The sequence below is a fragment of the Schistocerca nitens genome, chromosome 4 (genome assembly GCF_023898315.1).
Source record: "Schistocerca nitens isolate TAMUIC-IGC-003100 chromosome 4, iqSchNite1.1, whole genome shotgun sequence".
NCBI classification, from domain to species: domain Eukaryota; kingdom Metazoa; phylum Arthropoda; class Insecta; order Orthoptera; family Acrididae; genus Schistocerca; species Schistocerca nitens.
In genome coordinates, this window is record NC_064617.1 from 961775949 (window position 1) to 961799286 (window position 23338).

The following is a 23338-nucleotide window of genomic DNA, read 5'->3' on the forward strand; positions in this document are numbered from 1 at the left end:
GTGATGGACGACAGGAGAGTTAAGGTGCGTGACATTGCTAGTGCTGTGGGCATCTAGAATGAACAGGTACATAATGTTTTCCATAAACACTTGGATATGAGAAAGTTATCTGCAAGATGGGTTCCGCTATTGCTCACGCTTGACCAAAAACGGAATCGTGTGAAGTGTTGCAAGGATCGTTTGCAGCTGTTCAGGAAGAATCAGCAGGACTTTAAGCGTCGTTTCGGCACTGTGGATGAAACATGGATACATTACTGTACTCCTGGGACCAAACAACAATCTAAACAATGGGTTACCAAGGGAGAGTCTGCACCAAAAAAGGCGAAGACCATTCCTTCGGCCGGAAAGGTTATGGCGACTGTCTTTTGGGATTCTCAAGGGATAATCCTCATCGACTATCTGGAAAAGGGTAAAACTATTACAAGTGAATATTATTCGTCGTTATTGGACCGTTTGAAAACCGAGCTGCAAGGACAACGCCGGCGATTGGGCCGCAAAAAAGTCCTTTTCCACCACGACAATGCACCAGCTCACACCTCAGCAGTTGTGGTCGCAAAATTATTGGAAATAGGATTCCAACTCGTTTTACATCCCCCCTATTCTCCAGACTTGGTTCCCTCGGACTACTACTTGTTCCCCAATACGAAGAAATGGCTGGAGGGACAAAGATTTTATTCAAACGAGGAGGTGATTGCAGCAACTAATAGATATTTTGAGGACTTGGACAATTCCTATTATTCGAAAGGGATCAACAAATTAGAACAGCGTTGGACGAAGTGTATAAGTCTAAAAGGAGACTATGTCGAAAAATAAAAAAGGTTTACCCCAAATACGCAAGTAGTTGTTATTTTTGCACCGACTTTTCAAACGCCCCTCGTACGCTGCACTGGCTCGTGGTATTGAGACCGTGTAAAATTCCCGTGCAACGTTAGTCCCGCGCCTCGCCAGAAACCCGCCAATGTCGCTCGCACTCTGCAGAGGCCGCAGCCCCGACTGCCGGCACCATCGGGCGAGCCGGGGCAGTTGCTGTATTTAATTCACGGCATGACAAAAGAAACTCTCGTCGCGTGGAGACCAATAAAATGTCGTTAATTGGCCTTCCAGAGCCGGGTAATCAGGTTACTAGTTTACGAGGTGCCTGCGCTGTACCCAGGTACTGACACACTGGGAAAGCGCCCTCGCCTCCCGTAAGGCTTTGTTCGCGAGCGTAGGTACCCTAGCGAGGTGCATCTTGCATTTTCGTCATTTCTGCTGACCACGAACTGCTAAGAACGTTACAGCCCAAAGTTGATCTGACTACCCATTATACAATTAAAGAAAATGGCTCAAATGGCTCTGAGCACTATGCGACTTAACTTCTGAGGTCATCAGTCGCCTAGAACTTAGAACTAATCAAACCTAACTAACCTAAGAACATCACACACATCCATGCCCGAGGCAGGATTCGAACGTGCGACCGTAGCGGTCGCTCGGTTCCAGACTGGAGCGCCTAGAACCGCACGGCCACTCCGGCCGGCAAAGAAAATGTATATTCATCTACATCTACATTTACACTCCGCAAGCCACCCAACGGTGTGTGGCGGAGGGCACTTGACGTGCCACTGTCATTACCTCCCTTTCCTGTTCCAGTCGCGTATGGTTCGCGGGAAGAACGACTGTCTGAAAGCCTCCGTGCGCGCTCGAATCTCTCTAATTTTACATTCGTGATCTCCTCGGGAGTTATAAGTAGGGGGAAGCAATATATTCGATACCTCATCCAGAAACGCACCCTCTCGAAACCTGGCGAGCAAGCTACACCGCGATGCAGAGCGCCTCTCTTGCAGAGACTGCCACTTGAGTTTGTTAAACATCTCCGTAACGCTATCACGGTTACCAAATAACCCTGTGACGAAACGCGCCGCTCTTCTTTGGATCTTCTCTATCTCCTCCGTCAACCCGACCTGGTACGGATCCCACACTGATGAGCAATACTCAAGTATAGGTCAAACGAGTGTTTTGTAAGCCACCTCCTTTGTTGATGGACTACATTTTCTAAGGACTCTCCCAATGAATCTCAACCTGGTACCCGCCTTACCAACAATTAATTTTATATGATCATTCCACTTCAAATCGTTCCGCACGCATACTCCCAGATATTTTACAGAAGTAACTGCTACCAGTGTTTGTTCCGCTAGCATATAATCATACAGTAAAGGATCCTTCTTTCTATGTATTCGCAATATATTACATTTGACTATGTTAAGGGTCAGTTGCCACTCCCTGCACCAAGTGCCTATCCGCTGCAGATCTTCCTGCACTTCGCTACAATTTTCTAATGCTGCAACTTCTCTGTATACTACAGCATCATCCGCGAAAAGTCGCATGGAACTTCCGACACTATCTACTAGGTCATTTATATATATTGTGAAAAGCAATGGTCCCATAACACTCCCCTGTGGCACGCCAGAGGTTACTTTAACGTCTGTAGACGTCTCTCCATTGATAACAACATGCTGTGTTCTGTTTGCTAAAAACTCTTCAATCCAGCCACACAGCTGGTCTGACATTCCGTAGGCTCTTACTTTGTTTATCAGGCGACAGTGCGGAATTGTATCGAACGCCTTCCGGAAGTCAAGAAAAATAGCATCTACCTGGGAGCCTGTATCTAATATTTTCTGGGTCTCATGAACAAATAAAGCGAGTTGGGTCTCACACGATCGCTGTTTCCGGAATCCATGTTGATTCCTACATAGTAGATTCTGGGTTTCCAAAAACGACATGATACTCGAGCAAAAAACATGTTCTAAAATTTTACAACAGACCGACGTCAGAGATATAGGTCTATAGTTTTGCGCATCTGCTCGACGACCCTTCTTGAAGACTGGGACTACCTGTGCTCTTTTCCAATCATTTGGAACCTTCCGTTCCTCTAGAGACTTGCGGTACACGGCTGTTAGAAGGGGGGCAAGTTCTTTCGCGTACTCTGTGTAGAATCGAATTGATATTCCGTCAGGTCCAGTGGACTTTCCTCTGTTGAGTGATTCCATTTGCTTTTCTATTCCTTGGACACTTATTTCGATGTCAGCCATTTTTTCGTTTGTGCGAGGATTTAGAGAAGGAACTGCAGTGCGGTCTTCCTCTGTGAAACAGCTTTGGAAAAAGGTGTTTAGTATTTCAGCTCTACGCGTGTCATCCTCTGTTTCAATGCCATCATCATCCCGGAGTGTCTGGATATGCTGTTTCGAGCCACTTACTGATTTAACGTAAGACCAGAACTTCCTAGGATTTTCTGTCAAGTCGGTACATAGAATTTTACTTTCGAATTCACTGAACGCTTCACGCATAGCCCTCCTCACGCTAACTTTGACATCGTTTAGGTTCTGTTTGTCTGAGAGGTTTTGGCTGCATTTAAACGTGCAGTGAAGCTCTCTTTGCTTTCGCAGTAGTTTCTTAACTTTGTTGTTGTACCACGGTGGGTTTTTCCCGTCCCTCACAGTTTTACTCGGCACGTACCTGTCTAAAACGGATTTTACGATATTGAGACTGTGTGTGGTAGTACTTATCGAAGCCGTAGTCCACGTCATATTTTTGTCCCTAACGTTTCGTCTCCTAATGCTTGGGTCATCATAAGAGACTACAAAGACTCAGAGAGCAGCTTCAAATCACATCAAGCTAAGTAAACCAAGTTTATTCACAACCAGGCAACGGTCACATCGTGACGGCATCACACTGCTGCCTAAGAGTGTGTCGTCGGACTGACATGTCATGTGGCTTGTACTGGGAAAAAGTGGGTCCCATTTGCTTTCTTTACCTCTAAAGTCCAGAATCTTTCCTTTAACTTCCCTGTGAAATTTATTTTTATGCTTCTGAATTTCTATGCCGTCTCTGTATCCTAGCGTCGTAAGTAGGATTCACTTGCAGGTAGACGACGAGCTAAACGGAAGGGGCTGCTCACTAAATTCCGAAATCCGATCTTCGTCGAGGATGTAGAGCATATTTTATCACCACCAACTTCCAAATCACGCAGTGATCACCATTTAAAGATAAGGGAAATTAGAGCTCACACTGAGGCGTTCAGACAGTCGTTTCTACTTCGTGCGATCCGCGATTGGAACAGGGGGGGGGGGGGGGGCGGTCGGGGCAAAAAATATGACTTTGGAGCCAGTTGTGCCCTCCGCCACACACCGCTTGGTGGCTATCGGAGTATATATGTAAATATATATAGAATGATTGGATCTTGGCAAAACCACAGAGTCGGAGACACGAATTTGGTGTTTTCCAGGCGCCAGCACATCATCTGCTACTACAGATTTACCCATGCTTCCCAGACGACAACTCCTGAGTTTCTTTAAGGGAATGAACGGCGATTACATTTCAAAGTCCACATTGTTTAAGTTTCAAAATGCTACCTAACTTTTTATAGGCGCTGATGATGTCCCCGGCATTAGAAGAGGGAACGTTAGTCACAGAAATATGCCTTCTACCACGACATAACGCCAGTAAAACAAAATTTTCCATGGGCACAGGTACCACTCCTGAAAGCCGCATTGTTTGATTAGGACTTATCCAAACCAGAAGAACATGTCCAATTAACATAGGCACTGAAACACACACTCTCTGTGACCCGCACACTTGTTCATAGAAGAAGCTGAAACGCAAGACTACAGACTCCAGTCATTGTCATCCCCGAGGATGGGATCTCTGCCACACCCTCTGCGCCAAGTTTAATATTACGGGTTAGAACATAACTCACAGAAGTATTATCTTCTCTGGTTTGCAGTCTTATTTCTTGTTTTCTGTATGGTAAACCAACTTTCCTAGAATTACAGTTTGAGTATTTATAGTGTCTTATTTTTCAGTTTTCCTATCACCCATATTTTTTTTACGATACACCATTAGAAGTGACTTCTTCAGTTCCTGGGTGCTACCTAATGCATGTTAGAGATTTCTCTCTTCGTACTGAACCCTTTACACACTAAGGTTTCAATTTTCTCGTTTTGCTAAATTCTTGGTTTTCTGTCGCTCTTCTCAACACCTTCATCTCAGTTTGCACAATTCAGATTACTTTTATTCAGCAAAGACATCTGCCTCTTTTTTTGATACTATTAGCCCTCTTAAGTTGCCTTGATTTTATTCGTTGAACAGAAGAAAATATTGCGCTATAACAAGGCGTATTAAATTCCGATACAAAACTGGTAAATGCATATAAAATAGACATAGCGCTGGTGAAAACCAGTTCAGATCATCTCCTTTCCTCCGTCTTTCTCCAGTAAAACCCACTGGCCAACGTTTTGGTAGCTCATCACTCTCTTATGCTTCCTTTTTGCATCAACCCATCCTCATAAAATCGTAATTTGCTAAGCAATATTTTATTACCTTCCGTCCCCAGTTGGTCGAGTGCTAACGAACACAACGTTCGCACATTAAGACAAGATTTTTTTTAAAAACGAGTAAGAATAAATAGGTGACAATAGAAATGATTGATGATTAGGAATACCCACTTTACCATCCCAGCGAGAACACTAGAGACGAACCGCAACCTCGGGACTGAACAAGGAAAGGGGAGGAAATTGGCCGACCAGTACGTCACGTCAATCCCACTAATCGATTTAGAATAATCACAGCAAACCTCTGTCCGGATGGCCGAACGCCGATTCCAAACCTGGTCCTCTGGAACAGAGCCCAGTGCGTTAGCTTGTGTAGTAATATAAACGAAAATACAGACTGCCAGAAGTCTCGCATAAGACACACGAGATTCTGCTACGGCGTAATGAAACGACAGAATGTGATTGTACCAAAGAATAAACAAGCTGTCCAATTTATCTTTACCTCCTCATGTAAGTTTTTTGTCCAGAAACAAAATAAAAAATTATCAGGCAAATGTTTAACCACCAGACTGACATTAACAGTTATGACTGCCTTGCTCTTTAAGAAAGTAAGTCATTTTAAATAATAAACTAGGAAATTACTTCAAATCGTGGAGCCAGTTCTGGATAAAAAAATAGGTGAATATCAAGCAGGTTTTAGACAAGGTAGATCCTGTGTTGAACAAATATTTAACCTGAAAACACTAATTCGTTACAGAATCTCAAGAGGCCAGAGATTTGCAATAGTATTTGTAGATTTCAAAAAAGCATACGACTCGGTAGATAGAGAAACATTACTGAAAGTATTGGAAGAATTTGGGGTCGATAAGAAAACAATTCAAATTATCAAACAGACGCTAACAAACAGTAAGGCCAAAGTTAAATTTATGGGTGAAATTTCAAGGAAGTTCGAAATTAAAACAGGTGTTAGACAAGGTGATGGTTTATCCCCAATCCTCTTCAACTGCGTACTGGAAAAGATATTGAGAATATGGAAAGAAGAACTCAAAGGCACCAAGAATGACATCAGAATTGGAACAAAAAAAGAAAAAATAGAAGTGGACTGTTTAGCTTTTGCAGACGATCTGGCAATAATTACAGAAAACGAAGAAATAGCTCAGAATTACTTGGAGAAACTACAAGAAGTTTCGGCCAGAGCTGGACTGCAGATTTCATTTGAAAAAACCGTGTATATGTCTAATCATAGAAATAACAAGAAAAATCTTATTACTAAATACGGCAATATTAAGAGAGTAGAAAAATTTAAGTATTTAGGTGAAATAATTCAAGTGAATGGTTTAGACAAGAGTGCAAACCAGGCGAGAGCAAGGAAAATGGAATTTGCTTTTCAAAAAACCAAAGACATATATAACAAAAAAAACATTTCGATTCAAGCTAAATTAAGACATTATAAAACTGTCATTAGACCAGAATGCCTGTATGCATCGGAGTGCCTAACTCTTAACAAAAAGGGGGAAATAGAAAACATGGAAAGGAAAGAAAGGAAAATTTTGAGAAAAATATTAGGACCGAGAAAGATTGGAGAAGAGTACAAGCTAAAGAGTAATAAGGAAATATACAAAACTATTGAGAAAGTGAGTGATGCAATGCGTAAACGCAGACTAACGTTTTATGGTCACCTGTCGAGGATGGATGGAAACAGACTAACAAGAAAAGTGTTTGAACATAGTAACAGGAACGAAAAAACCAACAATAAATGGATACAGATGGTGAAAAAGGATTTGGCCTATTTTAATGTCACCCGTGAGTCAATCAGGGACAGGAAAAAGTTTAGACAAATAGTGAACGAAATTAAGTGTTTTCCAGAAGAAACGAAACTAAAGAATAATAACAGGAAATGGTCGGAAGAGCGGAGGAGGAACCATTCGAAAATGATGAGGAAATATTGGGAAGAGAGAAAAAAGATCAAAAAGCCGGGCAAGTGAATTGTTGAACGTGGTCCAAAGATGGCCGAAATCGAAAGAAGAAACTAGATTTTTTATGATAATCCACTTACGTTCCTCACGTGCTGTTCAAAAACGTATCACAGTGTACTATTCATACGAACTTGGTGTTACTGAAAATGTAGCACACAATTGGCTTTGACTCTCTTACACTAGCACACAGTGCAAGTATCCTGGGCCCACGAACCATACTGGCCTTGCGACGACTTGTGACGCAACACTAGTCAGCTGGTTCGCCACACGCTCGGCTCTGTACAGGGCCCACTGGAAATCAATATGTCATTGAAAAGTTGTCTTAACTTTGTCGTGTGCTGTCAAGAGCTTGCATACCTTTAAACGTGCAGTCAAGAATTATTCAGCTCGTCTGAAATAGTCACTCGCTCCCCACCGGAGGTGGCTCCCGGCACTCGCATGACCCTGCTGTGTCACGTGCTGTACGTAAGCGCGGCGGCCTGTTTTTCTGGTAGGTCCCGAGGTACCCGGGGCAACGTAACCCACCCACCTGCTGGAGTTGGCAGTAAAATTCTATGTACCGACTTGACAGAAAATCCTAGGAAGTTCTGGTCTTACGTTAAATCAGTAAGTGGCTCGAAACAGCATATCCAGACACTCCGGGATGATGATGGCACAGAAACAGAGGATGACACGCGTAAAGCTGAAATACTAAACACCTTTTTCCAAAGCTGTTTCTCAGAGGAAGACCGCACTGCAGTTCCTTCTCTAAATCCTCGCACAAATGAAAAAATGGCTGACATCGAAATAAGTGTCCAAGCAATAGAAAAGCAACTGGAATCACTCAACAGAGGAAAGTCCACTGGACCTGACGGGATACCAATTCGATTCTACACAGAGTACGCAAAACAACTGGCCCCCCTTCTAACAGCCGTGTACCGCAAGTCTCTAGAAGAACGGAGGGTTCCAAATGATTGGAAAAGAGCACAGGTAGTCCCAGTCTTCAAGAAGGGTCGTCGAGCAGATGCGTAAAACTATAGACCTATATCTCTGACGTCGATCTGTTGTAGAATTTTAGAACATGTTTTTTGCTCGAGTATCATGTCGTTTTTGGAAACCCAGAATCTACTATGTAGGAATCAACATGGATTCCGGAAACAGCGATCGTGTGAGACCCAACTCGCTTTATTTGTTCATGAGACCCAGAAAATATTAGATACAGGCTCCCAGGTAGATGCTATTTTTCTTGACTTCCGGAAGGCGTTCGATACAGTTCCGCACTGTCGCCTGATAAACAAAGTAAGAGCCTACGGAATATCAGACCAGCTGTGTGGCTGGATTGAAGAGTTTTTAGCAAACAGAACACAGCATGTTGTTATCAATGGAGAGATGTCTACAGACGTTAAAGTAACCTCTGGCGTGCCACAGGGGAGTGTTATGGGACCATTGCTTTTCACAATATATATAAATGACCTAGTAGATAGTGTCGGAAGTTCCATGCGGCTTTTCGCGGATGATGCTGTAGTATACAGAGAAGTTGCAGCATTAGAAAATTGTAGCGAAATGCAGGAAGATCTGCAGCGGATAGGCACTTGGTGCAGGGAGTGGCAACTGTCCCTTAACATAGACAAATGTAATGTATTGCGAATACATAGAAAGAAGGATCCTTTATTGTATGATTATATGATAGCTGAACAAACACTGGTAGCAGTTACTTCTGTAAAATATCTGGGAGTATGCGTGCGGAACGATTTGAAGTGGAATGATCATATAAATTAATTGTTGGTAAGGCGGGTACCAGGTTGAGATTCATTGGGAGAGTGCTTAGAAAATGTAGTCCATCAACAAAGGAGGTGGCTTACAAAACACTCGTTCGACCTATACTTGAGTATTGCTCATCAGTGTGCCATCCGTACCAGATCGGGTTGACGGAGGAGATAGAAAAGATCCAAAGAAGAGCGGCGCGTTTCGTCACAGGGTTATTTGGTAACCGTGATGGCGTTACGGAGATGTTTAATAAACTCAAGTGGCAGACTCTGCAAGAGAGGCGCTCTGCATCGCGGTGTAGCTTGCTGTCCAGGTTTCGAGAGAGTGCGTTTCTGGATGAGGTATCGAATATATTGCTTCCCCCTACTTACACCTCCCGAGGAGATCACGAATGTAAAATTAGAGAGATTCGAGCGCGCACGGAGGCTTTCAGACAGTCGTTCTTCCCGCGAACCATACGCGACTGGAACAGGAAAGGGAGGTAATGACAGTGGCACGTAAAGTGCCCTCCGCCACACACCGTTGGGTGGCTTGCGGAGTATAAATGTAGATGTAGATGTAGATGAAACAAATGGTATCACAAGGTAAATGCATACCGGTGTTTCAGTCAACGTCTTCAGAGTGTGTGAGTATAATGTACACCAACGAATAAAAGACAGAGCTGCTATTCAGCTATGGAGAATGTAAGTTAGTAGAACAGGTGTACCTAAAACAATTACAACATCGTCGGCAAACCTCAAAGTTTTTAATTCTTCTCCGTGCATTGCCATACCCTTTCTAAATTTCTTTTTAGTTTCCTTTCCTGACTGAATAAAATTGGGGATGGACAACAACCTTGCCTCACTCCCTTCTCAATCACTGCTGCCCCTTCATGTCTTCCGACTTTTATAACTACAGTCTGATTTGTGTGTACCTGCACACCACCGAAAACAAGTTCTCCTGAATGAGATTTTCACTCTGCAGCGGAGTGTGCGCTGATATGAAACTTCCTGGCAGGTTAAAACTGTGTGCCGGACCGAGACTTGAACTCGGACCTTTGCCTTTCGCGGGCAAGTGCTCTACCATCTGACGTACTGGCAGAAGTAGAGCTGTGAGGAAGGGGCGTGAGTCGTGCTTGGGTAGCTCAAATGGTAGAGCACTTGCCCGTGAAAGGCAAAGGTCCCGAGCTCGAGTCTCGGTCCGGCACAGTTTTAATCTGCCAGGAAGTTACAAGTTCTCCTGTTCCTGCAGACTCCATGTACTATTGTCTTCTATGTATTATTTAAATATTTACGTCACTCACGTGTCTCTTTTTAGAAATTCTCTGTCATTAGTATATGGCCGAGTAGGAGGTTTAACTTCTGACACCTCTCAACACAGCAGATGGTCACTCTACTTGCGAGGTGGTTCGGTAGAGACGCCTTTCCTAATCAACATCGGATAAACGTACGGACGCTCAGTGAAGAATGTACGAACACCGAAACCGCTGACGTTACAGAAGTGCTTTCACCCACGTACACAGATGGAAAAAAAGTCGCAACACCAAGAAGGAGTTGTGGGACGTAAACGAAAGTTGGTAGGCGTTTTTCTACATCTGAAAGATAATCTGTATTCCAATTTCGCGCCAGTCGCTTAAGAGCGGTTTTAGTAGCGCCGGTATGAGGATGCAAATCAGGTTTGCTTTAAATACAGGGTGATTCAAAAAGAATACCACAACTTTAGGAATTTAAAACTCTGCAATGACAAAAGGCAGAGCTAAGCACTATCTGTCGGCGAATTAAGGGAGCTATAAAGTTTCATTTAGTTGTACATTTGTTCGCTTGAGGCGCTGTTCACTAGGCGTCAGCGTCAGTTGATGCTAAGATGGCGACCGCTCAACAGAAAGCTTTTTGTGTTATTGAGTACGGCAGAAGTGAATCGACGACAGTTGTTCAGCGTGCATTTCGAACGAAGTATGGTGTTAAACCTCCTGATAGGTGGTGTATTAAACGTTGGTATAAACAGTTTACAGAGAATGGGTGTTTGTGCAAAGGGAAAAGTTCTGGACGTATCTGGAGATGTTAGAGAATTGGCTGTTCCCTCAGCTCGAACAAGAGCACAACAATTCATATTTCAGCAGGATGGAGCGCCACCACATTGGCACTTATCTGTCCGTAACTACCTGAACGTCAACTACCCGAGGCGATGGATCGGCCGCCAGGCAGCCCGTGACAAGGTACTTCATCACTGGCCTCCAATAAGCCCTGATCTTACCCCCTGCGATTTTTTCTTATGGGGGTATGTTAAGGATACGGTGTTTCGGCCACCTCTCCCAGCCACCATTGATGATTTGAAACGAGAAATAACAGCAGCTATCCAAACTGTTACGCCTGATATGCTACAGAGTGTGCGGAACGAGTTGGAGTATCGGGTTGATATTGCTCGTGTGTCTGGAGGGGGCCATATTGAACATCTCTGAACTTGTTTTTGAGTGAAAAAAAAACCTTTTTAAATACTCTTTGTAATGATGTATAACAGAAGGTTATATTATGTTTCTTTCATTAAATACACATTTTTAAAGTTGTGGTATTCTTTTTGAATCACCCTGTACACGCTGTAACCGTCGGGAGCGTCAGTTATCTTTGAGCTTGGACATGATGAGTTAAGGGGCTCCGGAACGCCCTATACTTGCAATGTTAAAATAACGCTTATAAATTACATCTTTCCTCACAAAGTATTTGAGGTAGGAAGTTGAACTTTTTACCGATTATTTATTGGAATATGGGCTACAACTTAACACAGGGATTTTACAAAATTTTAGTTCAGTTATTAAAGATGATTTTTTTTTCAATTGTAATGAAAATTCACAACAATTTTTCAATTTTTTATTTATATATTCAAAAATATAGAGTTTTTTGGAAAAAGGCTGCGTTAAATTATGCAGAAGGTACTGTGTAACATTTACTGAAAGTTTGAAACAAATATGTTTGGAAGATCCTTAGAAAACATGTAATTAGTATGAGAAAATAAAAGTTTTGGGAATCGAGCGACAAAGATTGGATTAACTTTTTAGTGCATTCCAGGTCCATAGGATGGATTATCTTCATCCTCTGCAAACTCCTCCTCCAGCTTCCTCTTGTTCCTCCTCCTGTTTACTCTTGCTTGTATTTCTAGACTCTTTACAGCCCTGTCTGCAGCCCGAAGGCGTTCCTTGTCTAAAGCAAGCATCGCTCGTACCATGTTAGAACCTATCTTCATTCCCATATTTCTAAATACCTTGCACCTTACAATGTTGCCATCATTGAAAGTCGCAACAGCATCATACACACCAAAGTGAAGTGTTTCTATTCCAACGAATACAGTCTTGGGGATCCTCGACCATATAACACTATTTACACTTTCATTGGGGTTTTGAGTTTTTTCCGTGAATACACTTTTTCAACAGTTCAGGTGCTGCTAAGTCTCTGAAAATAGGTTTTATCACCTCCATTATTGCATGAGGCAGACTATGCTTATGAGTGTACACTTCACCAGTTAGCAATCCTTTGTTATATTTACACCAACTGTCTTCTTCTTTGGGACACAAGCAATGTTGGGGATTTTCATCGTCTTTCTTGTTTACAGTAATAACACATACCTTTGGCTTTCCAACATTTCTCCTTTTCTTAAAAGCCTTCAGAGGATTTCTAATAACTTTACTTTTACTCATTATTATACTTCAACAAAACAGAGACTCAAGAAACAGAATTAATTACGAATATTTTCGAGATAACGACAGAGTAAATAAACATGAAAAAATCGACAATCACACCAGCGATATATATTGAACCATCACAGGTTAGCCACAACACACACTTTATCTCACATCACTAAAATGTACCTGATGAACACGGACGTTAATAATAACACCATTTGACAGCAGTTTAACAGCGCCACAGTGGGTCACGCCCATGTAGAACACATTTCAAAAAAAATTTAAAAATAGTTGTAGTCTTCGGAATTGAATAAATTATATATCTATTAAAAGGTAATAGTCTGCAGATTCAGAAAACGCAAAAAAGTAAAAATTGAACTTTTCATGATTTTGAGCCTTTGCGGAGCCCCTTAATGTTAGTGTAGAAAACCATTGAGACGACAAAGACGCCATTATCATCACCTCGCTGAGTCTGAATGAGGTCGTGTAGTAGGGCTACGAGAAGCTGGATGTTCCTCCTGCGATACTGCAGAAAGACATGACAGCTATGTAGACACTGTACATGGCTGCTGGTAGCGGTGGTCACGATAACACACGGTCACAGGAAGACCAGTTCTGGACGGCCACGTGGCACTACCGAGAGGGAAGTCCATCGTGTTCGGCGTATGGCTCTGGCGCATCGCAATGCATCTGCAGCAGCAACGTGACCAGCAGTTGGCTCCACAATGAAACAACGAAGTGTCACTAATCGGTTATCTGGTACTGAGCGCCGCGGCTTTCGAATCCGCGCCAGACAGCATGGACCTCGGTTACCACTAGAGGCCTCTGCAACCGTCTCGCTCAGGCCCCCACAAACGCACGAGTGGTCGACTGTGAAGAGCGGACAAATTGAATAGCGGGGCGGCGGCCATTAGAGTGGTAAACTGACGCACGGATTTCGAATGTTTATACATCGCTTTTGGTTATAAAATGCCTTCTCTTGAGTTAGGTCGCAAACATAATGCCTCATTTAAATACGTTACTACAACATACTTTTTAATTTATGAACAAACAGCAACTAGTCACTGTTTATGAATTTATCTTACGTACTACATGGAATCTGCCGTAGCTAAAAGTTATGTACTGGACCCCTAGCATTTTTCGTAGTTCATTTACGATAGATGTACGCAAAATGCATCAAAATACTCGAAGATTTGCCCACTATATTAATAGATATTTTCTGACTCTACCTTGCTTTAGATTTTATGACGAGAAGTGCGTTATATATGGCATAGTGCTTTGGCAACTCACGACCAAATTATCAAGTTTCAACCTAACCTAGACCATGAAAACACTACCGATCATCCAACTTTCTTCAAAATGATCAGAACATGTAAAATGGTATTCTGTCGGTCGGAAATCTTGCTTCCTGACAGCGTGTAACCATTTTTGTAACAGCTGTGGTTTTGAGAAAGGAAACCTGCAAATAGATGCACAGACATCATGCTAACACCGTGTTACAAAAACATTTATTAAGCAAGTGCACAGACATACAAAACAACTTAAAATATTCACATACATGTGAAATGTAATATTCGTTCCTTTCTCGAATTTATTTGTACAATTAATCGCTGCACAACTCTTCACCATTTTACTTCTTTTGATTGGAACGTACAGACAGTAGAATTACGAGTAACAAATACTGTATGTACGCCCCAAGAAATATACAACGTTGAATCAGGATCTTCATAAACAACAATACTACACAACACATCAGACTACAACCACTATAATGGCGTCCAGCCGAAGGTTCAAATTATCCCGCGACTGCAGCGCCATCAGTGAGTCTAGTTATTTTTTACAAGGACTTTGGTCTCGCTATAAGCCGTGGCTGCGCACACTCCTGCTCGGGTATAATGTGAGGGCGCCACTGTGGAGCATGTGATCCCAGTGGCCGATGGTGAGGTGCTCTATCATGTATTTAAGCGCCTGCCTCTCACTCAGCGAGCCCCCTCCTTTCCTCCATCCTTTTCTTGGGCTCCCTCTCCGCCCCCCCCCTCCTTCCATCCTCTTTTTTCCCCACCTATCCTCTCTCTGCCCCCCTTCTCTCCTCCTTTTGCATTTCCCTCCTCTGCCTTTTACCATTCCCTCTCGCGTCTGCCCTGCCCCTCCCCCCCCCCCCCATTATGAGTCCTCTCCCTCCTTTGGTTCCCCCTTTCGTTTTTCCTCTCCTTGTTTTCCCCCTCATCTGTGCAGGTCCACCCCCCCCCTCCCCCCATCTGCCCTAGGCTATGGTGTGTCCTCTTTGTGCTGACATTTTAGTGCAGTGTTTACAGTGAGTGTTCAGTGTTGTGTGTCTTTTCCGAAGTGTTGCGAATGGCCATCATACTGTCGCTGGGTGTGATTTTATATGTCTTGCGAACAGAAACCAGACTGTCGCCATGTTTTTAATTGTCTGTCTACTATGTTTCCTGTTTGCATCCTGTGTATTTTTATTCGCTTTGCCAACCCTTTGCTTTATGTTCTAACTTTCCCCAATTTTCCGCCGTTTTACAATTTAAGTCCCCGTTTTATCGCCTGCTTTTATTGTTTCTCAACTTCTCCTTACGTTTTAAAAAGTTTGTAGGCTGCAGAGCAGCGTAATAAGCTGCTGCCAGCACGCCCCCTTCGGGGGGAATCGAAATACAATAAAGGAAAAAAAAAAAAAACTCAGCGAGGCAGTCTGATATTCGCATGAGTCTCTGATATCTCGCCTGCACACAGCGTGTTACTTTGCTTATTTCCGTGTACGAGTGAACGTTGTTGATTTCGTGAGGTTTTCGCTTGTGACCCCATTCCTTCCTGCATGTTGTTGTTCTCAGTGTCTTGCTCGGTCGTCAGTCGTTGTTCGTGTCCTCCCATTTCCGATCGGCCGATTTGATTGTTTGCTCCCATTCGGTCCCACCGCGCTTTCGTTCACGGCCAACCCCGCAACCGTTCCGGTTGCGGTTACAACAGGTTAGCTCAAGGACAGCTCCGAGCTAGACGCCCTGTAGCGCGCAGTCCATTGACCTCAAACCACCGCAACTTGCGACTTCAGTGGTGTGAAGCGAAAGGCCATTGGAGGGCAGAGTGTAGACCTTTTGTGTCTTCTGATGAACGCTGTTTCTGCCTCAGTGGGAGTGAAGGCCTTGTGTCGGTTAGAAGGAGGCCCGTTGACGACCTGCAACCAAGCTGTCCGCGTAATAGACACACTGGACCTACGCCTCGAGTTAAGACCTCGGGAGCGATTTTGTATGACAAGAGGAACACTCCAGTGGTTATCCCACAAGCCCTGACTACAAAACTGTTCGTCAGTCTGGTATTCGACCTGTTGTGATACCATTCGTGAGCAGTATTCCAGGGGGTGCTTTCCAACAGGTTACCGCCAGCCCACACACTGCTTTTGTATACCAACATGCTCAACAGAACTGATACTCCAGCTAAACCCGTTGGGCAGAAAAGGTAATAGGATTGTGGAAGGGGCCAAGGGTTGAGGTCAGTTTCTGCTTCTAATTGTCATTTATTGTAATTTAAAAACCTTTACAAGCAAAGCGGCACGTTGCCGAATCCTTACTGAATGCCACTCTTTCACGGCTGAAGGCCTCCAACAAGAAATCTTAACAAGATAAAAATCGAATTAAGACAGCAATAAAATAATTCAAAAAACAACATACGCAAAGAGCAATACAAATGGCTGAGGGCAACAATTAAATTCCAAAATTTTAGAATATATTGCCACAGACCTTTAAAGGCAGAAAGCGAACAAGGAATCTTTAAAAAATCTAAATTCAATTAAGATAGCAAGAAAATAATTTAAAACCCAAAAGGCAACATATGCAAGGTGCAACACAAATAGCTGAGGGCGACAATTAAATTTCAAAACTTCAGAATGTATTACCATAGACCTTTAAAGGCGGAAGGCCAGCATGTTTAACAACAAGAAATCTTAAAAATCAACAAGATAAAAATGAAATTAAGATAGCAATAAAGTAATTTAAAGAAGCAACGTATGCAAGGTGCAATACCAATGGCTGAGAGCCACAATTAAGCTTCAAAATTTTAAAATATATTACCATAATCTTTAAAGGCAGAAGGCCGGAGTGTTTAAGCTTGAAAGATAAATTTAAATATTAATCTTGCAAAATTTTAAGAAAACAAACAAATAACCATATGCCTAAAATTTAAAATAGCTGACAACAGATAATTAAATACCGGTGGCACTCAGAAGGCCTCCAGGGAGGTCGGTCTGCCCTCGTTCACTTAGGTGAGACAGGTGCTGAGCCCAACTATACTTGATCCGTCGGAATCCAACCAGGGGACAGCCACGGACCGACCGACACATTGACTTGCTTCCCATCAGTCGGTACACGACAACTCAAACCGGCAATGTTACAAACGTGATAATCCACAATGGAGTACGTATTAGCTGCCAAAATTGCACACCTTGTTGGACAGCGACAACAGGTGAGGAAAGGACGCTGCGTCAAATTACGTTAGTGACCAGAGCAGGTAACCGGAACACTAACGGTCACAAGGCAGAAAATTCCGCTGGTACACTTGAATTTCTAACACGGTAATAGTTAACTTAGCTCAAAAGAACACTGCCTGAATTTACTTCAGTGCTCAGGGCAGGTAACCAGAACACTGACGGCCACAAGACAGAAAATTCCACTGGTGCACTCGAATCGTAGTCGATCAAAATACACTACTGGCCATTAAAATTGCTACACCAAGAAGAAATGCAGATCATAAACGGGTATTCATTGGACAAATATATTATACGGGAACTGACATGTGATTACATTTTCACGCAATTTTGGTGCGTAGATCCCGAGAAATCACTACCCAGAACAACAACCTCTGGCCGTAATAACGGCCTTCATACGCCTGGGCATTGAGTCAAACAGAGCTGGGATGGCGTGTACAGGTACAGCTGCACATGCAGCTTCAACACGGTACCACAGTTCATCAAGAGTAGTGACTGGCGTATTGTGACGAGCCAGTTGCTCGGCCACCATTGACCAGACGTTTTCAATTGGTGAGACATCTGGAAAATGTGCTGGCCAGGGCAGCAGTCGAACATTTTCTGCATCCAGAAAGGCACGTACAGGACCTGCAACATGCGGTCGTGCATTATCCTGCTGAAATGTAGGATTTCACAGGGATCGAATGAAGGATAGATGGTTCAAATGGCTCTGAGCACTACGGGACTCAACTGCTGTGGTCATAAGTCCCCTAGAACTTAGAACTACTTAAACCTAACTAACCTAAGGACAGCACACAACACCCAGCCATCACGAGGCAGAGAAAATCCCTGACCCCGCCGGGAATCGAACCCGGGAACCCGGGCGTGGGAAGCGAGAACGCTACCGCACGACCACGTGATGCGGGCTGAAGGGTAGAGCCACGGCTCGTAATACATCTGAAATGTAACGTCCACTGTACAAAGTGCCGTCAGTGCGAACAAGAGGTGACCAAGACGTGTAACCAATGGCACCCCATACCATCATGCCGGGTGATACGCCAGTATGGGGATGACGAATACACGCTTCCAATGCGCGTTCACCGAAATGTCGCCAAACACGGATGTGACCATCATGATGCTGTATACAGAACCTGGATTCATCCGAAAATATGTTTTGCCATTCGTGCACCCAAGTTTGTCGTTGAGTACACCATCGCAGGTGCTCCTCTCTGTGATGCAGCGCCAAGGGTAACCACAGCCATGGTCTCCGAGCTGATAGTCCATGCTGCTGCAAACGTCGTCGAACTGTTCGTGCAAATGGTTGTTGTCTTGCAAACGTCCCCATCTGTTGACTCAGGGATCGAGACGTGGCTGCACGATCCGTTACAGCCACGCAGATACGATGCCTGTCATCTCGACTGCTACTGATACGAGGCCGTTGGGATCCAGCACGGCGTTCCGTATTACCCTCCCGAACCCACTGATTCCATATTCTGCTAACAGTCATTGGATCTTGACCAACAAGAGCAGCAATGTCGCGAGACGATAAACCGCAATCGCGATAGGCTACAATCCGACCTTTATCAAAGTCGGAAACGTGATGGTACGCATTTCTCCTCCTTACACGAGGCATCACAACAACGTTTCAGCAGGCAACACCGGTCAGTTGCTGTTTGTGTATGAGAAATCGGTTGGAAACTTTCCTCATGTCAGCACGTTGTAGGTGTCGCCACTGGCGCCAACCTAGTGTGAATGCTCCGAAAAGCTAATCATTTGCATATCACAACATCTTCTTCCTGTCGGTTAAATTTCGCGTCCGTAACTCGTCATCTTCGTGGTGTGGAAATTTTAATAGCCAGTAGTGCAGTTAATTGCACCGCATGGCGGCTAAATGTCAGCAGTAGAACCACTCGGTGTTGCTCGCCGGAAAACCGCCCCAACAGGAAACCACCGAAGCGAGCCACCATAACATGAATAGACGTGGCTTGGGTAGCTGAAACCACTATTCAGCTTTGACGTCCTGAGTCGGTGAACCACGAAGCTCGTAGTGATCGGACAGCTCCACACACGCTCCGACACTGCGCAGGGGCTGCCAGCCGCCCCAGCCGACATAACATCCCTCGTCCGCAACAACCGACAGACTGACTCCAGACCTTCGACCATAGATACTAGTAGACTGGCCTTGCTGTGCAGAAGCCATAGGGCTGGTGTGGCTCCAACATAAACCACGTGACTGTTGGCAAAACGTGTCGGGATTTCAAATCAGCGGTCTGCCATCCTATGTTTGTATCGTATTTTCCCCACATTTCTCAATTGACTGCCAAACGCTTCCAACAAAAATTAATTTTTTATTTGCGAAAAATTATGTCACAACTACATTTGACCTGGATTTGTTCACAGTACCATTTATAAAATCTAACAAATACATCGAACGCCCCTCTGGTGGGCAGCGGGACGAAATTACTATAAACTATCAATTAAAGTAAAATGTCGTTAAAATTCTTTTAAAAAGTAAGAGTGGGCTCGTGTCAAAACTTTAAACAATTCGCCGCGTTTTGAGCTCTAGTCACTTATAAAAGAAAATGGGATTTGGGAATTATGTCAACTATAGGTGCCAAAATTGTCGACTTTAGGAGCAGGTCCATTTTAGAGTATCAATTTTAGGTGCTCTTCAAAGGTTCAGTTCCCACTATTTTTACAAAAGTTTAAACTATCAGTTTAAAAAAAATTATATTTTAGATGAAAGGTGAGACTTTGAAGTTTCAGAAAATAATTTTGGAACCTACACTTATTTAATAGTATTAAAAGGTAGAAACCTTATTATAATCTCACTTGTATATACAAATCCTTCAGGGCCTGTATCGAAAGCTGCCTTCGGTTTTCATCCTTAGGGAACCTAAGAGTAGGAACGAGAAACTGTTATACTTACTTCTGTAACCGAATTATCACCGATACTTTCCAAAATGTAATATGAGTCTGTCTTTACAGGCATCACTTTCAACACTTTAATTTACGTGATACTCTATTTCAATGTCAAAACATATAAAAGTCACTTCAGCAGATTTCAATAAACGCATCTGCACTATCATAGAAACACCTACACGTGAAATGTAATGCCACTTCCCCCGACAAAACGCTTGAGTACAGCCATAAGCGCAACACGAAACAACCATGTTTTGCCAACATTTACGTGACCTCAGTCCAGAGATGATGGAGCCACGAAAATCACGTCAGGGCCAGTCTATTATATCTATGGTCGAAGCTCCAGACCCCCTTGCCGGAAACTATATGCACCAAACGAAAAATGGTACACGGCGCAAATATCGATACACATCACTGCTGCGACACGTAGAAGGAAGAAGAACCACGATGTAACCGCGACAAGCGCGGGAAACCAAACACAGGCAGACAGCGAAGTTCACGAAAACGCGTAGTTGGGATAGAGCACGGCTCCAGAGTGTCAACATGACCCTTGGCCTGCCAGATCACCAGATGTCTCTGGAATCGAGCATATCTGGAACATCACTGGACGACAACTTCAGGTCATCCATAAACATCATAAAACGTCCCTGTATTGACCCGTCCAAGTGGAAGTCTCTCCCAAAAACTGGCATCCGGCACCTGTACAACACAACGAATGCACGTTTGCAAGCTTGCATTCAACATTGCAACTGTTACACCGGTTATCAATATATCAGCGTATCACATTTGTAGTGGCATATCTCGCACTTACATCAACCTGTTATCTTGGATGGTACTCACTTACACTACTGGCCATTAAAATTGCTACACCACGAAGATGACGTGCTACAGACGCGAAATTTAACCGACAGGAAGAAGATGCTGCGATATGCAAAAGATTAGCTTTTCCGAGCATTCACACAAGGTTGGCGCCGGTGGCGACACCTACGACGTGCTGACATGAGGAAAGTTTCCAAGCAATTTCTCATCCACAAACAGCAGTTGACCGGCGTTGTCTGGTGAAACGTTGTTGTGATGCCTCGTGTAAGGAGGAGAAATGCGTACCGTCACGTTTCCGACTTTGATGAAGGTCGGATTGTGGCCCATCGTGATTGCGGTTTATCGTATCGCGACATTGCTGCTCGCTTCGCTCGAGATCCAATGACTGTTAGCAGAATACGGAATCGGTGGGTTCGGGAGGGTAATACGGAACGCCGTGCTGGATCCCAACGGCCTCGTATCACTAGCAGTCGAGATGATAGGCATCTTATCCGCATGGCTGTAACGAACCGTGCAGCCACGTCTCGATCCCTGGGTCAACAGATGGGGACGTTTGCAAGAGAACAACCATCTGCACGAACAGTTCGACGACGTTTGCAGCAGCATGGAATATCGGCTCGGAGAACATGGCTGCGGTTACCCTTGACGCTGCATCACAGACAGGAGCGCCTGCGATGGTGTACTCAACGACGAACCAGGGTGCACGATGGCAAAACGTCATTTTTTCGGATGAATCCAGGTTCTGTTTACAGCATCATGATGGTCGCATCCGTGTTTGGCGACATCGCAGTGAACGCACACTGGAAGCGTGTATTAGTCAACCCCGTACTGGCGTAGCACCCGGCGTGATGGCATGGGGTACCATTGGTTACACGTCTCGGTCACCTCTTGTTCGCATTGACGGCACGTTGAACAGTGGACGTTACATTTCAGATGTGTTACGACCCATGGCTCTACTCCCTGCGGAATCCTACATTTCAGCAGGATAACGCACGACCGCATGTTGCAGGTCCTGTACGGGCCTTTCTGGATACAGAAAATGTTCGACTGCTACCCTGGCCAGCACATTCTCCAGATCTCTCACCAAGTGAAAACGTCTGGTCAATGGCGGCCGAGCAACTGGCTCGTCACAATACGCCAGTCACTACTCTTGATGAACTGTGGTATCGTGTTGAAGCTGCATGGGCAGCTGTACCTGTACACACCATCCAAGCTCTTTTTGACACAATACCCAGGCGTATCAATGCCGTTATTACGGCCAGAGGTTGTTGTTCTGGGCACTGATTTCTCAGGATCTATGCACCCAAATTGCGTGAAAATGTAATCACATGTCAGTTCTAGTAGAGTATATTTGTTCGATGAATACCCGTTTACCATCTGCATTTCTTCTTGATGTAGCAATTTTAATGGCCAGTAGTGTAAATACTGTATGTTACCTGGACAAATGTATGCCCGAAATTTCACACTGTACATTATTTAATTTTTCGTGTTGCCATCTCTTGGTGTCGGTGTGTTTCACTGCCTGCTCACAGCTGCCGTTCTCTCTCGTTTTGCAGATGGCGCTGCAGCGCCGCGGCCAGAAGACGGGCCAGTACTGGCGCTGCTACTTTAACGCCGTCACGTGCTTCCGGCGGAAGTGAGCCGCCAGTCAGCCTTCATCGCCTGCAGCAACGGATCTCTTGTGTTCACTCACTCTCTCTCTCTATCTATCTATCTATCTCGCTCTCTAAATTTCTTCTAAAGAGTTTATTAAAACATTCTTAATAATTCCATTGTCACTATAATGTATTCTGTGTTGAATGATTAAATGTGTAGAATGTGTTCTGTAGTTGTGCGTTTTCCTAGATTCCTTTACCACGTCCATTTCCGAATGTACCTTAAAAAAGTTCACCTCTGAGAACAAATTAATTTTGCCAGGAAAATTAACACAGACACTGACCGCCTTGTCAAAAGTGTCTTGATGTTGTCAGAGAAGGCTGGTGAACGCAGCGATACTTCTCACTGAACGGAGTCTAACAGAGTATGTAAAGGACTAACACATACAAGAGTGACTGCGAACAAATTACATACCACATCGTTTACGCTCATCTTCAGGGACGCCGACCGTGGAAGACTCATCACATGGCTGCAATTTCCTGTTGCTGCACTCACAAAATAACTCTGACATTTTCAAATTATAGGTACGAAGGGACAATTTGTATCGCTTTCTTCGAAATTTGTGGCACCATCATGCAGAGAGTGAATGCTGCCCTCTTCGCGGTCAGAACAATATTCACCTTCACCCAGAATGAAATCTGTTTGCGTTATTAATTTTCATAACAGTAAGGTAAACTGCCAGTATTCGTGAAGCATTTTCTTAGCACTCTCTCTCTCTTTCTCTATCTCGCTCTCTAAATTTCTTCTAAAGAGTTTATTAAAACATTCTTAATAATTCCATTGTCACTATAATGTA

General features: G+C 43.9%; 1 protein-coding gene across 1 annotated transcript in view; it reads left to right on the forward strand.

Annotated features, from left to right (window-relative positions):
* Nucleotides 1–22714, forward strand: part of LOC126252872 (uncharacterized) — a 301417-nt gene extending 278703 nt beyond the window's left edge. The window contains exon 3 of the mRNA XM_049953828.1: nt 22443–22714. Within this exon, the coding sequence (XP_049809785.1) occupies nt 22443–22526 (84 nt within the window). The 3' untranslated portion in view covers nt 22527–22714. The remainder of the gene's footprint in view (nt 1–22442) is intronic.
* Nucleotides 22715–23338: the final 624 nt, after the last annotated feature.